This window comes from Cavia porcellus, unplaced genomic scaffold (genome assembly GCF_034190915.1).
Source record: "Cavia porcellus strain 051 isolate PalLab524CR breed Dunkin Hartley unplaced genomic scaffold, mCavPor4.1 scaffold_40, whole genome shotgun sequence".
Classification (NCBI taxonomy): Eukaryota; Metazoa; Chordata; class Mammalia; order Rodentia; family Caviidae; genus Cavia; species Cavia porcellus.
Window position 1 is genome coordinate 3,268,797 of NW_026947523.1, and position 15,064 is coordinate 3,283,860.

At 62.7% G+C, this 15,064-nt stretch overlaps 1 protein-coding gene across 2 annotated transcripts in view; it reads left to right on the top strand.

Moving 5' to 3' along the window:
• The window catches only part of Celsr1 (cadherin EGF LAG seven-pass G-type receptor 1), a 97,040-nt gene that overhangs the window by 80,042 nt on the left and 1,934 nt on the right, over positions 1-15,064 (top strand). For both annotated transcript variants that reach the window (XM_013158622.2, XM_013158627.2), the window contains exons 20-34: positions 505-648; positions 1,205-1,391; positions 2,006-2,173; positions 3,952-4,081; positions 6,081-6,281; positions 9,287-9,461; positions 11,291-11,403; positions 11,719-11,798; positions 12,625-12,751; positions 12,990-13,115; positions 13,388-13,482; positions 13,687-13,793; positions 13,913-14,062; positions 14,379-14,597; positions 14,737-14,998. In XM_013158622.2, the coding sequence (XP_013014076.2) occupies positions 505-648; positions 1,205-1,391; positions 2,006-2,173; positions 3,952-4,081; positions 6,081-6,281; positions 9,287-9,461; positions 11,291-11,403; positions 11,719-11,798; positions 12,625-12,751; positions 12,990-13,115; positions 13,388-13,482; positions 13,687-13,793; positions 13,913-14,062; positions 14,379-14,597; positions 14,737-14,998 (2,284 nt within the window). The remainder of the gene's footprint in view (positions 1-504; positions 649-1,204; positions 1,392-2,005; positions 2,174-3,951; positions 4,082-6,080; positions 6,282-9,286; positions 9,462-11,290; positions 11,404-11,718; positions 11,799-12,624; positions 12,752-12,989; positions 13,116-13,387; positions 13,483-13,686; positions 13,794-13,912; positions 14,063-14,378; positions 14,598-14,736; positions 14,999-15,064) is intronic.

Here is a 15,064-nt window from a genome sequence, read left to right on the forward strand (position 1 = left end):
CACTGGTGGCTTGGCCATAGGCAGCCCTCGCCGTGCAGACCTGATGCCCTGCCCCTGGGGTTGTTAGGTTGAAGGGGATGACTTGCAGGTCCCCTGGCACAAGCAGCTGTGACTGCCGTTCCCACAGCATAGGAGAAGGCAAGGCCACCCTGGCCTGTGCTGCTAGGCAGCTCGGGTCCAGCTCCCCAGTTCCATCACTCTGTGACAGTCATCTCTGCCACCTGGATGGGCTGCAGGGACGTGATCTGGTGCCCGTGGTGATGCAGGGGCACTGCTCACTGACAGTGGTGCCGCTGGCCAGGCTTGGCCCACCGATTTTGCCTGCCAGGGACTTGAATCCCAGGTGCAGCCCTGCCCACGTCAGCCCTAGGTATCCTGAGTGTCACCCTTGAAGGACACAGAGATGGTCAGTCATGTAGAAAGGACAGCTGTGGTCACTTTGGAAGTGGCACAGGCTCAGAAAGGCTCCCTGGCTGCATGCAAGTCAAGGATCTGTGTCCCCAGTTCTCGCAGTGGACGTCTTCGACAAGTTCAACTTCACGGGTGCCAGGGTGCCGCGCTTCGAGGACATTAAGGACGACTTCCCCCGGGAGCTGGAGTCCTCCGTGTCCTTCCCCGCTGATGTCTTCAAACCGCTGGAGAAAAAAGGTGACTCTCCCAGGAAGCCCCATCCAGCAGGCAGGAGCTGTGGCCCGGGGGGTGCTGAGACGGGGAGCTCTGCAGTCACGGTGGCCAGCCGGCACCGCTGCCCTCTCACCAGCCCACAGGTGACTCATGAAGCGTGCAGCACTCCATCAGGGGCCACTTAAAGTCTGCAGTGTTTTTAGCAACTGAGTTTTGTCAGGTGCTCAGGCGACTTGAGGGTCTCCCCTGACAGGACCAAGCTTGCTGCTGACCCATCTTCCAGATGGACTGAGTCCTGGGTAGAGGGACATTCTCCATGCTGTGCGTGTTTTGCTCAGAGCTCACACAAGGGGCTGTGTGTGTGTTTGTCTGTTCTTCACACCTGTCCTAGAAGAGGGCTCTTTCTTTTGTGGGTACCCCTGTGAGGAGGTGCCGGAGTGGGTGGCAGTCCCGTGTGGAGCCTCTTTCCTGTTTGCTGTCAGACCCCATGATTTTAAGAGGCGACAGCCTGAATTGAAAGCCATGGGGTCGGGGGTGCGGTCGCTGCTTGCCAAGTCTCAGCCCTGTGCTCCGGTTGCAGACGGCCTCCGAAGGGCCATGCCACACATGACACGCTCGTCACCTGGAGCCCAGACTGAGGCCCCAGTCGGCAGGCATAGGAGACACCCCGATGGTCCCGGTCAGTTTGCGGTTGCCTTGGTCATCGTGTACCGGACCCTGGGCCAGCTCCTGCCTGAACACTATGACCCTGACCGCCGTAGCCTCCGGTAAGGCCGGGCACTGAGAGCCCAGAGTGGGTGGCCGATTCCACAGGGCCCGGGGGCTTCTGGGGCTCAGGTCCTGGTCATCACTATCCTCACAGCAGCCCCGAGCCTGCATCCTGCCAGGAGCAGAGGCCTTGCTCACTCTGGGGAGCCTGGGTCTGCCCATCGGGGCCTCAGCTCACCCCATAATCCCCCAGGGCCTGATCCCCATTCTACTTCTGGGGGACCCGTCCTGCCCTGTCCCCTGCACCTGCCCAGGCTGTCATGGGTGATCCCTGATGGCTGGTGCCATGTGCCCATTTATGGACAAGTGACCACAGCCCACAGAGCCTCTCTGCATGACCTCTGCAGTCTTTCTATTGGGGCCACCCTAGTGACAGGGTGACCGGGGCTATATCGTTTCTGTGATGTCTCACACACCTGCACTGTGTCCCTGATTCTGTGTGTCCTGGGCTGATGATGAGATCCTCCCATGCCTGTCTTCTCTGTATATTAAGTTTCTGAAGCCAGCTCTGGCCCAGAAGTGACAGGGCCAGCTGTGCTCCCAGGCGCAGACCATGACCGGGTTGATGCCCGGCTCTAAGCCAGCTCAGCCTAACCGCGCTCCTCTGCCCCAGGCTGCCCAGCCGGCCGGTCATCAACACTCCGGTGGTGAGCACGCTGGTGCACAGCGAGGGGGCCCTGCGCGCGGGCTCCCTGGAGCGGCCGGTGCTGCTGGAGTTCACCCTGCTGGAGACAGAGGAGCGGAGCAAGCCTGTCTGTGTGTTCTGGAACCATTCCCTGGAGTAAGTGCAGTGCAGGGAGCCGGGTGAGGGGTGCACCTGGTGGGGAGGAGGGCACCTGCAGGACAGGGGGGCCCTGTACTTCCACGTGCAGGGGTGCGGAGGTCGTGGCACCTCAGGTCCCAGGGCGAGGTATCCCTTAGACACGTGTGTCCTGGTCTGTGCTCCCCTCCCAGCCCCTCAAGGGCAGGTGGCCTCCATCCCCACTCTGCCTCTGAGGGCATCAGTGCCACCCCTCCCCACATGCACACACGCACACGTGACACATGCATGTGGGTAGCCATACCCCCACCTCTGCAGAGTGGCATCAAACAACCTGCCCAGTGGAAGGACCCCTCGATGCAGTGGACGCCACTGCCCAGTCCCTGCAGAGGTGCCCTGGGCTGGCTGGGATACACAGGAAGTGGGGCTTAGAGGCTGGGTCCTGGTACCTGGCCTCAGCCAGGAGACCCCTAGAGCAGCCCTGCTGTTCCCTATGTCCCAGCCTGGGAAGCCTCTGTCCCCGCCAGATCTGTTGGGCCTGGTTCAGAAGCTGCCAGCCCCTGCAGTGAGTGGTGGGGGCAACGCAGGGCACAGCCGTGCCGTGGTACCAGCAGCTTTGGGATGAAGAGCCTGTGTTTCATCTTGCGCTCCCGGGAGACCAGCTTCCGGGGCCTGTGAAGACAGCAGGCTCCTGGCCTGCTTGTTGGCTGTGTAGCTACGGGGTTTGCCTGAGGTGCCGTCAGGCTTTGCAGGGGGCTTGCCTTTCCTCTGCCTGTGTGTTCCCTTTTGTGGTCACTGGAGAAGGACACTGGATGGAGCTGGGTAGTCTGCACTGGGCAGAGCCCAGGTTCGGGCATCAGCCTGAGCCCCCCACTGAGCCCATGAGCTGGGCCACGTTGTGGTCCCCTAGACAGTGGCTGATGAGTGGATGTGGGGGTGGCCTGGCTTGGCAAGCGGGCACCTGCCCCGGTGCATGTCTCTTCCTGTGCCCTGCTCAGGCTGAGGCTGTTAACGAGCAGCCAGGGCAGCGTCCGGAGTGTAACAGACACAAGGCCTACAAAGCAGAGTGAAGGGGCCCTTTCTGTCCCTGGGCGGGAGGCGTAGGTGTCCAGCACGCCGGCCCAGCGGTTCCCAGGCACAGCTGGCTGTCCATGGCCAGTTGTTTGAATCTTGGAAGTTTGCTCCAACTCTGTGATCCACCCTCTGCTTAATGTCATCCCTGTGATCCCAGATCTGACACTCTTGGAAAACATGTTACCCATCGCATCCCAATTTACAGATGAGTAGAGCGAGGATCAGAGAGGTTCTGTGACTTTCCCAGAGCTGGGAGGGTGGGGCCCTTGTAACACTTTTTATTTGGGGCCCCTGCCCCTGACTCGGGACTCGTAATTGAGCCCTGCCTCCGGGCAGCTCTCGTAAAACATTGGGCAATCCGGAGCTGAAAGGGTGTGCAGGAGGTCAGGTGTTCCTGCTGTAGCCACCGAGGCTCCAGTGCAGGCTGGGAACGAAGCGGCCGCGGTGCCTCGGGCCACTGGGCGCTTGATGGCATCTGGCATGGAACTGCAGAGGTGCTAGACGGGGGAGAAGTGTCCCCATGGTGCCAGCACCAGGGCTGTGCCCTGGGGCTGGTGACAGCAGCCTGAGCTTCGGCACAGCATAGAAGGTGCGGGGCACAGAGGCTGCTGCATTCTGGCCCTTCCTGTCAGGGTCCAGGGGGCCAGGATGGCCTCAGAGGCCGCAGGGCCGGCGAGCTGAGCCCCCTCAGGGGGTCCATCTCACTCCTGCCCCTCTCCCCACAGCATCGGAGGGACCGGAGGAGGGTGGTCGGCCAAGGGCTGCGAGCTTGTGTCCCGGAACCGGACCCATGTCACCTGCCAGTGCAGCCACGTGACCAGCTGTGCAGTGCTCATGGATGTCTCACGGCGTGAGGTGGGCACCCCAGGACCCCCTGCGGGGTGGGGGGAGGCCAGCCAGGCCCAGGCCCGCCCTGCAAAATCGTATCATCTTCCGAGCCCCCTGAGCAGCCAAACCAAGGACTAGAAACTGTTCTAGGGATCTGTACCTGGCAGAACCCCATCACACAGCAGGGTTTTGCTTTTTGTTTCCAGTGCCGCGGACTGAACCCAGGGCCTCCTCACTGAGCCATGTCCCCACCCCTTCTTAATGTGTTTTTTGGAGGTAGGGTCTCACTAAGTTGCCAGGCTAGGCTGGGGCTTGTAGCCCTCCTGCCTCAGCCTTGCAGAGTGCTGGGACTCCAGTCATGAGACACCTCACCTGGCTGTGACCATTTGCTAAAAGCCTGGGGTCACATTAAACATGAGCAGCAGGCCCTGACCTCAGACCTGCAGCTCCTGGAATGCCACTCCCCAGCCCCCAAGCAGGGTCCCTAAGGACAAAAGGATCAGGGTCCCCAGCAACAGTGGGGTCACGTTGAACCTCTGGCATCTCAAGCAGCCTGGGAATGCATGTGGCCACCGAGGATACGGGGGTCTGGCGGAGGGGCCTGGGCGGGGGGCCCGGACCTAGGTCCCTGCTTGGAGGCATTGTGTGGTGCTGAGTAGACTCGGTATCCCCACCTGCCACCTCCCTGGGCCCGAGGTGGCTGCATACTCCGAAGCGTGTCTTAGCCTTCAGACTGGAGCAAGAGAGTGGCCTTCTGTGCAACACACAGGTGACGGCCTGGCCCACCCTCCTGTGTAGGTGGCCTTGAGGGCCTTACTCAGCAGTGACGGTCTTGGCCAGCACAGGGCAGGTCCAGAGGTGCTGGAGGTGGGGGCCGGAGAAGCAGGAATGAACCCAGAGTCATCTCGGAGCCCTATCCCACGAGCCCCCAGCCAGGCGGGGATACAGAGGTACTCCAGGCTCCCGGGGGCCCCAAAGGTGTAGTTCTGGGCCTGGGGGCCTCCTCAGCCCTACCCAGCCCTGGATTCTCAGGACCCCACAGGTGCGTAGATCCCGGCACACAGTTCCTACCCCACGGGCAGCAGAGTGTGTGCCCCCAGCTTCGGGCTCCTGGACATGGGTGACACTTTGCAAAGCCCCAGGAAGCAGCTTCTGGCATGAATCCTTCACCTCCAAGCGTGCCCTGGAAACAGCTGGAGTAGCGCCTCTCACCGCAGTGTAGGGATCTCACCGCAGCGACAGAGGTGTTGGCTGCCTTTAAGACGGATCCAGGGTGAGAGGTCCGGAAATCATAAACAGTCAGTCCAGCAGGAGCCATATGGAGATGGGAGCAGCTGCCCAGATTCCATTCATTTCCTGCCAGGGACAGCTGCGTATCAGAGTGTTACCAAGGTCCCAAGTCACCTGCAGTCCAGCGGGGTGACCACTGGCAAGTTGTGTAGCCTCGGAAGCTTCGGTTTCCTCATCTGTATGCTCTCCTCCAGGTTCCATCGAAGGTGTGAGACAGTACACCTGGGCTGTTTGTGAGCAACCGAGTCACGCAATGAACACTCAGTTAAAATCTATTAGCTACGGTGTTATGCAGTCCGTAACACCCGGGCTGGCCTTGAACCTGTTATGCAGCTCAGGCTGGCCTTAAACTTACAGCGTTCCTCCTGCCTCAGCCTCCTGAGTGCTGGGATTACAGGCATGCACCCAGCTTGATGTGGGCCCTTGGACATACACTGGCTCACTTTGGAAGGACTTGGCTCTGGGCTTTGGGTAGACAGCACCTCTGACAACAGGATAGATAGTGAGGTTTCTTATGTAAACGTGGCCTTCACCTGGCGGCAGTGGCCTTCGTGAGTCCCTGCTGCTGCCCAGGGTTGATGCTCTGCCTGCAGGACTCAGGGCCACGCTGCGTCAGAGCCGCACTGGTGCTGCTGGTCTCCATGAACCGGTAGTCGGCCGTGCAATTTCCGTGTTGTGCAGGGGAGACCGGGTAGAGCAGAGCCCTCACCTCCTGCCCCGCCCGATCTGCCCACAGCACGGGGAGGTCCTGCCCCTGAAGATCATCACCTACGCCTCCATAGTGCTGTCCCTGGCCGCCCTGCTGGTGGCCTTCATCCTGCTCACCCTGGCACGGACCTTGCGCTCCAACCTGCACAGCATCCACCGGAACCTCACAGCGGCGCTGTTCGCCTCCCAGCTGGTCTTCGTGGTTGGCATCAGCCAGACGGAGAACCCGGTGAGGCCCTCTGCCCCTCTGCCTGCTGGGGCGTCCCCCAGTGTCCCCGCCTGCTGCCTCTCCTGTCTTCCTGGGAGACCAGTGTAGCAGGCGAGTTCTCGCTTGTGGTGCTGGGACTTGAACCCAGGGCCTCAAATTTGCTCCCAGCTGCTTGAGCTGAGCTGCATCCCAGCTTTTTTAATTTATTTTTTGAGACAGGGTCTCAATAAGCAGCCCACACAGGCCTCAGATGTGGAATCCTGCCTCAGCCTCCGGGGCAGCTGTGGTTACAGGTGTGCACCACTGTGCCCAGCTTTGCCTGCTCTTTTAAGGGGCTGGGGAAGGGGCGTCACCATTGTTGTGGTTTGGTGAGTGATGCAGGGACTGCTGTGCCAGGCCTAGACGCTCAGGTCACCAGAAGTGACAGTCATCTGCCAAGTCCCAGGCACTGCCCTGGGGGACCCTGGTGGTGCACGTTATTAACAATCATTGTGTGAGAAGCCGGCAGCAGCCTGGGCGCAGGGGGCAGCTGCTGGACACTGAAGAGGGCAGACGCGGGGGAGGAGGAGAGAAAGGCAGAAACAGCGGCTTCCGAGTGGCCTGATTAAATGTGGGGCACAGCCTGGTCTCGTGGGGGTCCTGGAGACCCCCGGAGTTGCACATGTAGCGCCCGTGAGTTCTGGACTGCGACTGTCAGCAACTTTTCCTGCAGCCTTGGTTCCCTCTTTATACTCTGAGCCTGAGACTTGGGGACAGCAAGTGGGGCACCCTGGGGATTGTATCATCACGGAGGAGCGGGTGATTCTGGTGCCCTGGGGATGCTGGCCCGATGCACCCAGCTCTGATTGCTCAGCCCACCTCAGCGGCATCCAGGGCCATGTAAACACCCCGGGCGCCCCGCTGGTGTCCCCTGCTCCACGCAGCGCCTGCAGGGCCCCGCCCCGCCCCGCCCAGTGCTGACCCACCCATTGGTGGATGCACAGCCTGGGGAAACCAAGTGAAAGGCAAAGGGAGGGGAGCGCTGTGCCCCGAGGGGAGGCTACATAGGACTGCAAGTCTGAGCGCAGCCCGGGCCATCCAGTAACTTGAGCAGATACGGAGGCCTTCGGCGTGACCCCTCAAACTGCCCCCCAAGGGAAGAATTCGAGAGAGCATTTTCCAGCAAGCTGGTCGGGGTTAGTGTGTGGAGCGGTGGAACCCACACCCCTCTGGCTGCGCCACCTAGTGGCAGGGTGCTGGGTGTTAGGTGCTGAACTTGGTGACTTCCCAGCAGCACCACAGGAAGTTCGGCCTGGCACACAGAGTGCACAACCTGGGGCTCCTCCGACCGGCAGGTGCTGGGCAGTATGGGCACCCTCGGAGGCGCCCCTCACACGCCCACGAGACAGGCTCGCCCTCCACCTGCAGTGTCTCAGGGCATCAGACAGGCGAGGGCCTCGGCGTGCTGGAGGGGCCCAGAGCAAGGAAGCAGCACGGTGAAGGCCTGCAGTTGACTCACGGCCCCTGCTCCAAGCGCTTTCCGCTTTCTGGGCAGCTGCGCGCTGTGGAGCGGAGCAGGAGGCCCGTGCTCGGGGCTCCAGGGCTTGGCACCACGCCTGGCCTTTGTGGGTTTCTCCTAACTCTCCGTCCCATCTCTGGGCGAGGTTTTCCATCCCAGGCTGGCAGGCTGAAGTGATTTACAGTGCCTTCGAGTCTGCTTTGCTGTGCTCTGGAGACCGCAGTACGCTGGGTGCTGAAGTCCCCGTGTGCCACCCAGCAGTGGAGCAGGCTGTTTCTGGGCTTGTTTCCTCAAGCCCGGCTCTGTGGGTTTGCTCTTGCACTATGGAAAGCAGCTGCTGGCCAGCTCCTCACTCTCCTCCTATCCCCAGCCGCCTGCACTCTCCTGCACCAGGGAATCGGGGTCACCAAGCAGGCATGGCCTCAACCTCGCAGCTGGCTCCCTGGGTGGCCGAGGCGTCATGTCCCCCGTCTGCCTGCAGCCATTCATCAGGTCCCTTCTCCCTCTGGTTCCTGCTCCTCGGGTCTAATATCAAAAAAGTGTTCTCTCGCGCTGCTCTGGGGCTATGTCTGGAGCACCTGGCCTCAAAATGAAAAGGGCAGGGTGGGCCCAGCCTGTGGTGCTGACCTGTCTGTCCTGCGTGCCCACCCAAGCAAAGGAGCTTCCCTGGCGGGGTGAGGGTGGTGGCCCTCTAGACCAGCACAGTGGGACTAGCTAGCAGTGTGGGTGGGGCTTGCTTGTGGGCGAGGCTGTAAGATGAAGCTCGTGTTGCGGGGAGGATCAGGGTGGGGCTGTGCTGTGGGCCAGACCCCTAGGTCCTGGTGTTCGTGCCCTCCTTGCTCCTGGGTGGACACCTCCTGGCCTCTCCCCACTGACTGGCCTGGGCCCTGGCAGGCTGGTCCTCCCGGAAGGCTCTCTCGAAGCCGCTCTGGGCTATATCCTAAAGTCCCATCCCGGAAGCGAGGACTGGATTTGCGCGAAGGGCCCCGAGGTTGGACACCGGTGAGCCCCTCGCCCCTGCCTCTTGCCTGGCCTTACACGACCTTGAGCCACGCAGCAGGGTGGCCCGCTGCTGTGAAGGAGGTGCGCTGCCCGTGACCACTCTCTGGACAGTGCTTGCCTTCTCTTCTTGGCTCTTGGCCAGCAGGAGACCCCGGGCCCCGACCAGCTAAGGACAGAGGTGTTCGTCCCAGTCCTTGTTTCAGTGGAAAACCTGAGGACTGTACTCTAGCGGCAGCACGGGTCACCGCGTGAAGACCTTTCCCTCTGCCGCAGGCCCAGCCGTAGCGGTTTTGGTTTTTGTTTCAACTTTAAATTAAATGCTGGTGTTTACAGTCTTGGAGCCCTCACAAAGGGCGGAGTCCAGCTTCTCTAATCAGAAAGGAGCTGCCCTGCCTGTGCCGTGTCCGTCCGCGGTTCCACCTTGAAATCTTTGAGACACCATGGTCTCCCCCAGCTGGACCCCAGCGTGTCACAGGGCAGCGGGTGGCCGCCATCCCCTCCTCCCCTGACCTCGGCCTCTCCGCAGTTCCTCTGCACGGTGGTCGCCATCTTGCTGCACCACACCTACATGGGCACCTTCGCCTGGACGCTGGTGGAGGGCCTACATGTCTACCGCATGCTGACCGAGGTGCGCAACATCGACGCCGGGCCCATGAGGTTCTACTACGTCGTGGGCTGGGGCATCCCGGCCATTGTCACAGGTGAGGACCCAGAGCAGCTCTGCTCGCCATCGGTGGTCCAAGAAGTGGACTCCCGCACGCAGGGAGAGCCAGCTGCTCTCTCTCCCTCCTGACCCCACACCGGGGACACCCACAGTGAGGCTGTCCAGTGTCCCCTTAACAGGCATTCCCCTAAATACCAGAAAGTCGGCATTAGCTTCCTTTTGAGAAAGGTCCCCTCTTCTGTGTGCAGAAGAGCCGAGCTGCATCCTCACTGGTGACTCTTGGTTCCTTTGATCTGAGGCCACAGGCACTATGGAATGTGGTTCCCGTCCCCAGATGCAGCGCACCTCTCAGGTCCCCCGGTCCCCAGCCTCCTGAGCCCTCTCTGCTCCACTCGGGAGCCTCCGGGGCTACCTGTGTGTGGGAGCTCCACGCATCTGCTGTCATGGAGTGGGGCCTTTCTGTAAGCAGGTGCTGACTTTCCGGTGTGAACTGTGCGGGAAGGAGGCAGTGCGCTGGGACGCCTCCACCCACCGCACCCTGAGGGGTGGGGATTCTCCTCACGGAGCAGAGCCACAGCTGTGTCTCGGGAGGTGGCACAGGAGAGCACTATGCTGAGAACTGGGCTTCGGAAACAGCCTCTCCAGCGTTTCCTCTTAGCATCTTGGAGCCGGGCAGAAGAGGCCGCCCCCACGGCCTCTGACGTGTGGGAAGCCGCTGCCTCTGAGGGGCTTCGGAATCCAAATCCAGAGAGCACGCGTTTCCAACTGCTGTACCACAGGCTGTCTGTAAAAGTGTCTCTCAGAGTGATCTTGAAGTGGTTCCGAGGCGACCGGACCGACGAAGGCGTTGCCCGGCCGGCTGTGGGCTTGGCCTTGTCCTGTGCCCAGGGGAGCTGAGTGACGGGAGTCTGTGGCCCAGTCTCCCCTGGACCAGGGCTGCACCCCTTCATTGTCCCACTCGCCTTTCTGTCCCCTGAGTGTGGTACCCTCTTTATGCCCAGCTCCATCCTAGGCCTGCGCTCAGCAGTCAAGGCAGAGGCAAAGCTTGGGTCCTTGGGGAGCTCTGCACCCCCAGGGCAGAGCGGACTAAGTGACCCACCTGACACCAGGCCCCGAAAAGGGTACAGAAGACAGACAGGCCACTCTTGCCTGCCCAGCATGGGCTTCTGGGAGGAGGAGCCCTTTGTGCTGCACCTGGAGGCAGACATGGGGAGGCGGCACACACGGGGACCCAGCCAGGAGTGTGGCCAGCTAGCACCTGACCTGAGGCTGGGACAAGGGGCTGGGGCGCCACTCGGGTGGCAGTGCCAGGGCCACAGCACTGGGTGCCCAGAGGCCATAGAAGCAGCCCCATGTTCAGTGGGGGCTTAGGTAGGGAAAAGGGGCTATGGAATGGTTCGGTGGGAGTTGGGGACCACAGAGGGACCCCAGGCACACCCAGCTTGTCACCTACGGTTGGGAAGAAAGACACTGTGCCTAGGTGACAGGACACCGTGTGCCTGTGTGGTGCAGCTTGTGGGGACTGGGGGGGTCTATGTCACACACCCAGCCCCGAAGGTGACACTGCCCCACCTGGCTGATGTGCTGCTTCCTGTCTGGTAGCTGGGGTGGGCCTGAGGAGCCCCGGCAGGGTGCCCCACTCCAGGGTGCCATCCGCCTGCATTGCTGCCCTCCTGGTCCTGACCCTCTGTGGGCTCTGCCTGTGGCTGGTGGGGCCCTGGCAGCACGTCCTCTGGGTGTCCTGGTCTCCCTGCTCTTCCTCTGGAAGGGCGATACAGGCTGTCAGATGTGGCCCTGCCCCGTCTGGCCCTCAGGGTGGGGTGGCCATCAGGTGTGTGGCCCTCACTGTCCTCTTCATGTGCCCAGGGCTGGCAGTAGGCCTGGACCCCCAGGGCTATGGGAACCCCGACTTCTGCTGGCTGTCACTGCACGACTCACTCATCTGGAGCCTTGCTGGGCCCATCGGAGCTGTGATCCTTGTGAGTGCCGGGGCCTTCACGGACCCACTGTTCTGGTCACGTGGGGACCCAGGAGCCCGGATCTGCTGGAAGGGCCGGGGTGGGTGGGAAGGACTCACCTCGCAGTAATGTCGCCAGGCCCAGCCTGGGGACAGCCTCAGGTCCATGGGTTTAGAGGTGACATTTTATGTTCCCTGGGACCCAAGAGGTCTACACACGGGCAAGCCAGGGGCACAGGACAGCCCCTGGTCTGGGGCAGCAGCACGAAGATCTGCAGAAGCATTTGGAGGTTTGGTCTGGTGAGACCTAAAGGGTGACCACCTGGTTTTCTTCCAGATCAACACAGTCATCTTTGTCCTCTCTGTGAAGGTTTCCTGCCAGAGAAAGCACCACTACTACGAGAGAAAGGGGGTGCGGTGAGTTGGGACCAGGCCTGAGGCTGGGCCTGAGACCCCTGAGGGCCCCTTGTTGTGCTGGGCAGAGCCCTAGGAAGGCCCATCTCCATGGGTCATGCACTCGGCCTGGAAGGCAGTCAGCATGGGGCCAGCAGGCACTGGAGCTCAAGCTGTTTCTGCCTCTGGGTCTGCAGGTCTTGTCCCCTTCCTTCTGGGACACATCGGGCTGGGGGACGGGGGGAGGAGGCACAGGGGAAGAGTGAGGGCCCTTGGCAGGCTTGGCCTCAGCCTGCATGTGGACCAGGTGGGCTGGGCAGTGACCCCGTGTGGCTGGGGTGTGGAGGGTGGGGAGCTGGCTGCCAGGGTGGGTACAGGCCTGGCCCAAGAAGCCCATCACAGAGGGAACCACCCCAGTTTGGGGACCAGGGGGGTTGAGGTACGGAAGGAGGAGGACAGAGAGGCAGCCATCGTGTGGCCATGGGTCTGGAGACTGCCTTGGTGGAGACTGGGCTGTGGGGGACCAAGAGGGTGCGCAGAGCCTGCTTCCTGCCTGACCACCCTGGCCCCACAGCCCCTCGGGAGGCTGTAGTGGGCAGTACTGTCCTGGGCCACACAGCTGGTGCAGGGCGGTTAGGCGTCTCACATGCAGCGTGCGCGCACCTGCTTCCCGGCCTCTTCACGCGCCAGGCCTCAGACCTGGACGTCCTGGGGAGAGGTACCCGTCCCCACTAGCTCGCACAGGCGGCCTCGCCACAGAGGGCCTGGTCGGCCTCCCCAGGCGCTTAGAAAGGGCCGGGGGCTGGAGGCGGGAGGAGGACAGTAGCGCTGAGCGGACCCCCTCCCGCAGCGCCCTGCTGAGGACGGCCTTCCTGCTGCTGCTGCTGGTCAGCGCCACCTGGCTGCTGGGGCTGCTGGCTGTCAACAGCGACGTGCTGGCCTTTCACTACCTCTTCGCGGCCTTCAGCTGCGTGCAGGTAGGCATCGCTGTCGCCTGGGCCGCTGTGGGGAGCACTGTGCAGGGCGAGGGAGAAGCCTCATACCGGGTCCCACCGCCGGGAAGGCGGCCAGGTCCCTGCCTGCCACTGCCAGGTTGGCCCGGACCCCTGGGTCCCCAGGAGGGGTGGCCCCTGTGGTCACACCAAGTGCTGCCAGCGGGGGAGAGGACGTGGAGGGGACCCGAGGCCTGGATGCTGACCGCTGCCCCTCCTCCAGGGCCTCTTTGTCCTGCTGTCCCACTGCGTGCTCAACAGGGAGGTTCGGAAGCACCTGCGAGCCCTGCTTGCTGGGAAGAAGCTGCACCTGGACGACTCGGCCACCACGAGGGCCACACTGCTGACGGTAGGCACCCTGGGGCCTGGAGCCGCCTGGCTCCTCCTCAAGGGACAGTGGCGGCCTGTGTCCCAGATCTGATGCCACCTGAGAAAAGGAGACTCAACTCTCAAGGGAAAATGAGGGCCAGGGCAGCTGGGACCCCTGACCCAGAAGCAGTGGCCCCGGGCACACAAGGTCTTGACCCCAGGCTGGGCCCGGCCTGACTCCCGGCCTGCCTAGGCTCCTGCTGGGGCGGGCAAGGGGCCGGTGCTGTCCTCTGACCTGTGCCTTTCCCCCAGCGCTCCCTCAACTGCAACAACACGTACAGCGAGGGGCCGGACATGCTGCGCACAGCGCTGGGCGAGTCCACTGCCTCGCTGGACAGCACCACCAGGTCAGCATCCCGTAGCTGTGGGGTGGGAGGAGGGGCCGGCCTTGGGGCAGCGGCCCCGGTAGGCTCCCTGGCTGTGGTCCCTGTGCCCCATGAGGCTCTGGGCCAGAACACGGGCAGTTTAGAGGAGTCTCGCAGCCCATGTGGCCATAAGGCTCAGTGTCTGCCCCTCTGACCACAGCCCTGAGCCTGCCCCTCTTTCCCCAGGGATGAAGGTGTGCAGAAGCTCAGCGTGTCCTCAGGGCCAGCACGCGGTGACCACAGGGAGCCGCCGGATCCATCTTATGTCCCCAGGGACTCCAAAAAGCCCCCCGGTACAGTGTTTGTGCTCCCATTTGCCCATGTGCACTGGGCCACATGAGGACACGTACCCCTGGGAAGTCTGGCCACACCCAGCCTGCGCCTGAGCCACTCGTCCTGCCCTCTCCTGCAGGCCCTGACTCGGACTCGGACAGCGAGATGTCGCTGGACGAGCACAGCAGCTCCTATGCGTCCTCACACTCATCTGACAGCGAGGATGACGTCAGGGATGCCGAGGACAAATGGGACTCAGCCCGGGGCCCTGTCCACAGCACCCCCAAAGGTGAGCAGCACACGGCCGGGGTGGGCTGTGGAACACAGGCTGGGACCTCTCCTCCAGGGATGGCCAGGGGAGCTCAGCACGAGGCCCCATACCATCAGCCAGGGGAGCCAGGAAACCTAGGGACCTCTGTGCTGGTCACTGCAAGAGACGGTGTGGCTTCTGGCCTTGGTGCTCTGGGACAGTGGACATTTCCCATTCTGGGCCTCAGTTTCCTCACCTTCTGGGGGTTGGGGCCACTTTTGGGGGCTACTAGGCGCAGCACGTTTTAGGGTACAGCTATCAGAGGGCCAGGCTGAGTGCTGCTCTCATGTCTCAGCCAACGCGCTGGCCAACCACACCCCGGCTGGCTGGCCTGAGGAGAGCCTGGCAGGCAGCGACAGCGAGGACCCAGGCCCTGAGCCGCCGCTGCGGGTGGAGACCAAGGTCAGCGTGGAGCTGCACCGGCAGGAGCAGGCCAACCACTGCAGCAGCTGCCCCTCGGACCCCGCCAAGCCTGCAGCAGCGCTGGGCACCCAGCTGCCCGAGCAGAGGAAAGGTGGGGGCAGCCCCGGGCCAGCGGGTGGGGCCCAGGCAGGGCGGAGGTAACCATGGACCCTGTCAACTGCCTCGCCCACCTGAGGCTGCTACCCCCACAAGTGTCCACCTGGCTGTGACCTGGGCCCTGTCTCCTCCAGGCATCTTGAAAAACAAGGTCACCTACCCGCCACCGCTGCCTGATCAGCCACTCAAGTGCCGGCTGCGGGAAAAGCTGGCCGACTGTGAGCAGAGCCCTGCGTCCTCGCGCACCTCTTCCCTGGGCTCTGGGGACGGCATCCATGCCCCCGACTGTGTCATCACCATCAAGACGGCCCGCAGGGAGCCAGGCCGAGAGCACCTCAATGGGGTGGCCATGAATGTGTGCGTGGGGAGCGCCCAGGCCGAGGGCTCCGACTCCGAGTGAGTAGCCAGGACTGCAGGCCGAGGGGTCAGGGTGGGGCCCCAGGGGTCCCTGTCCCCAAGTGG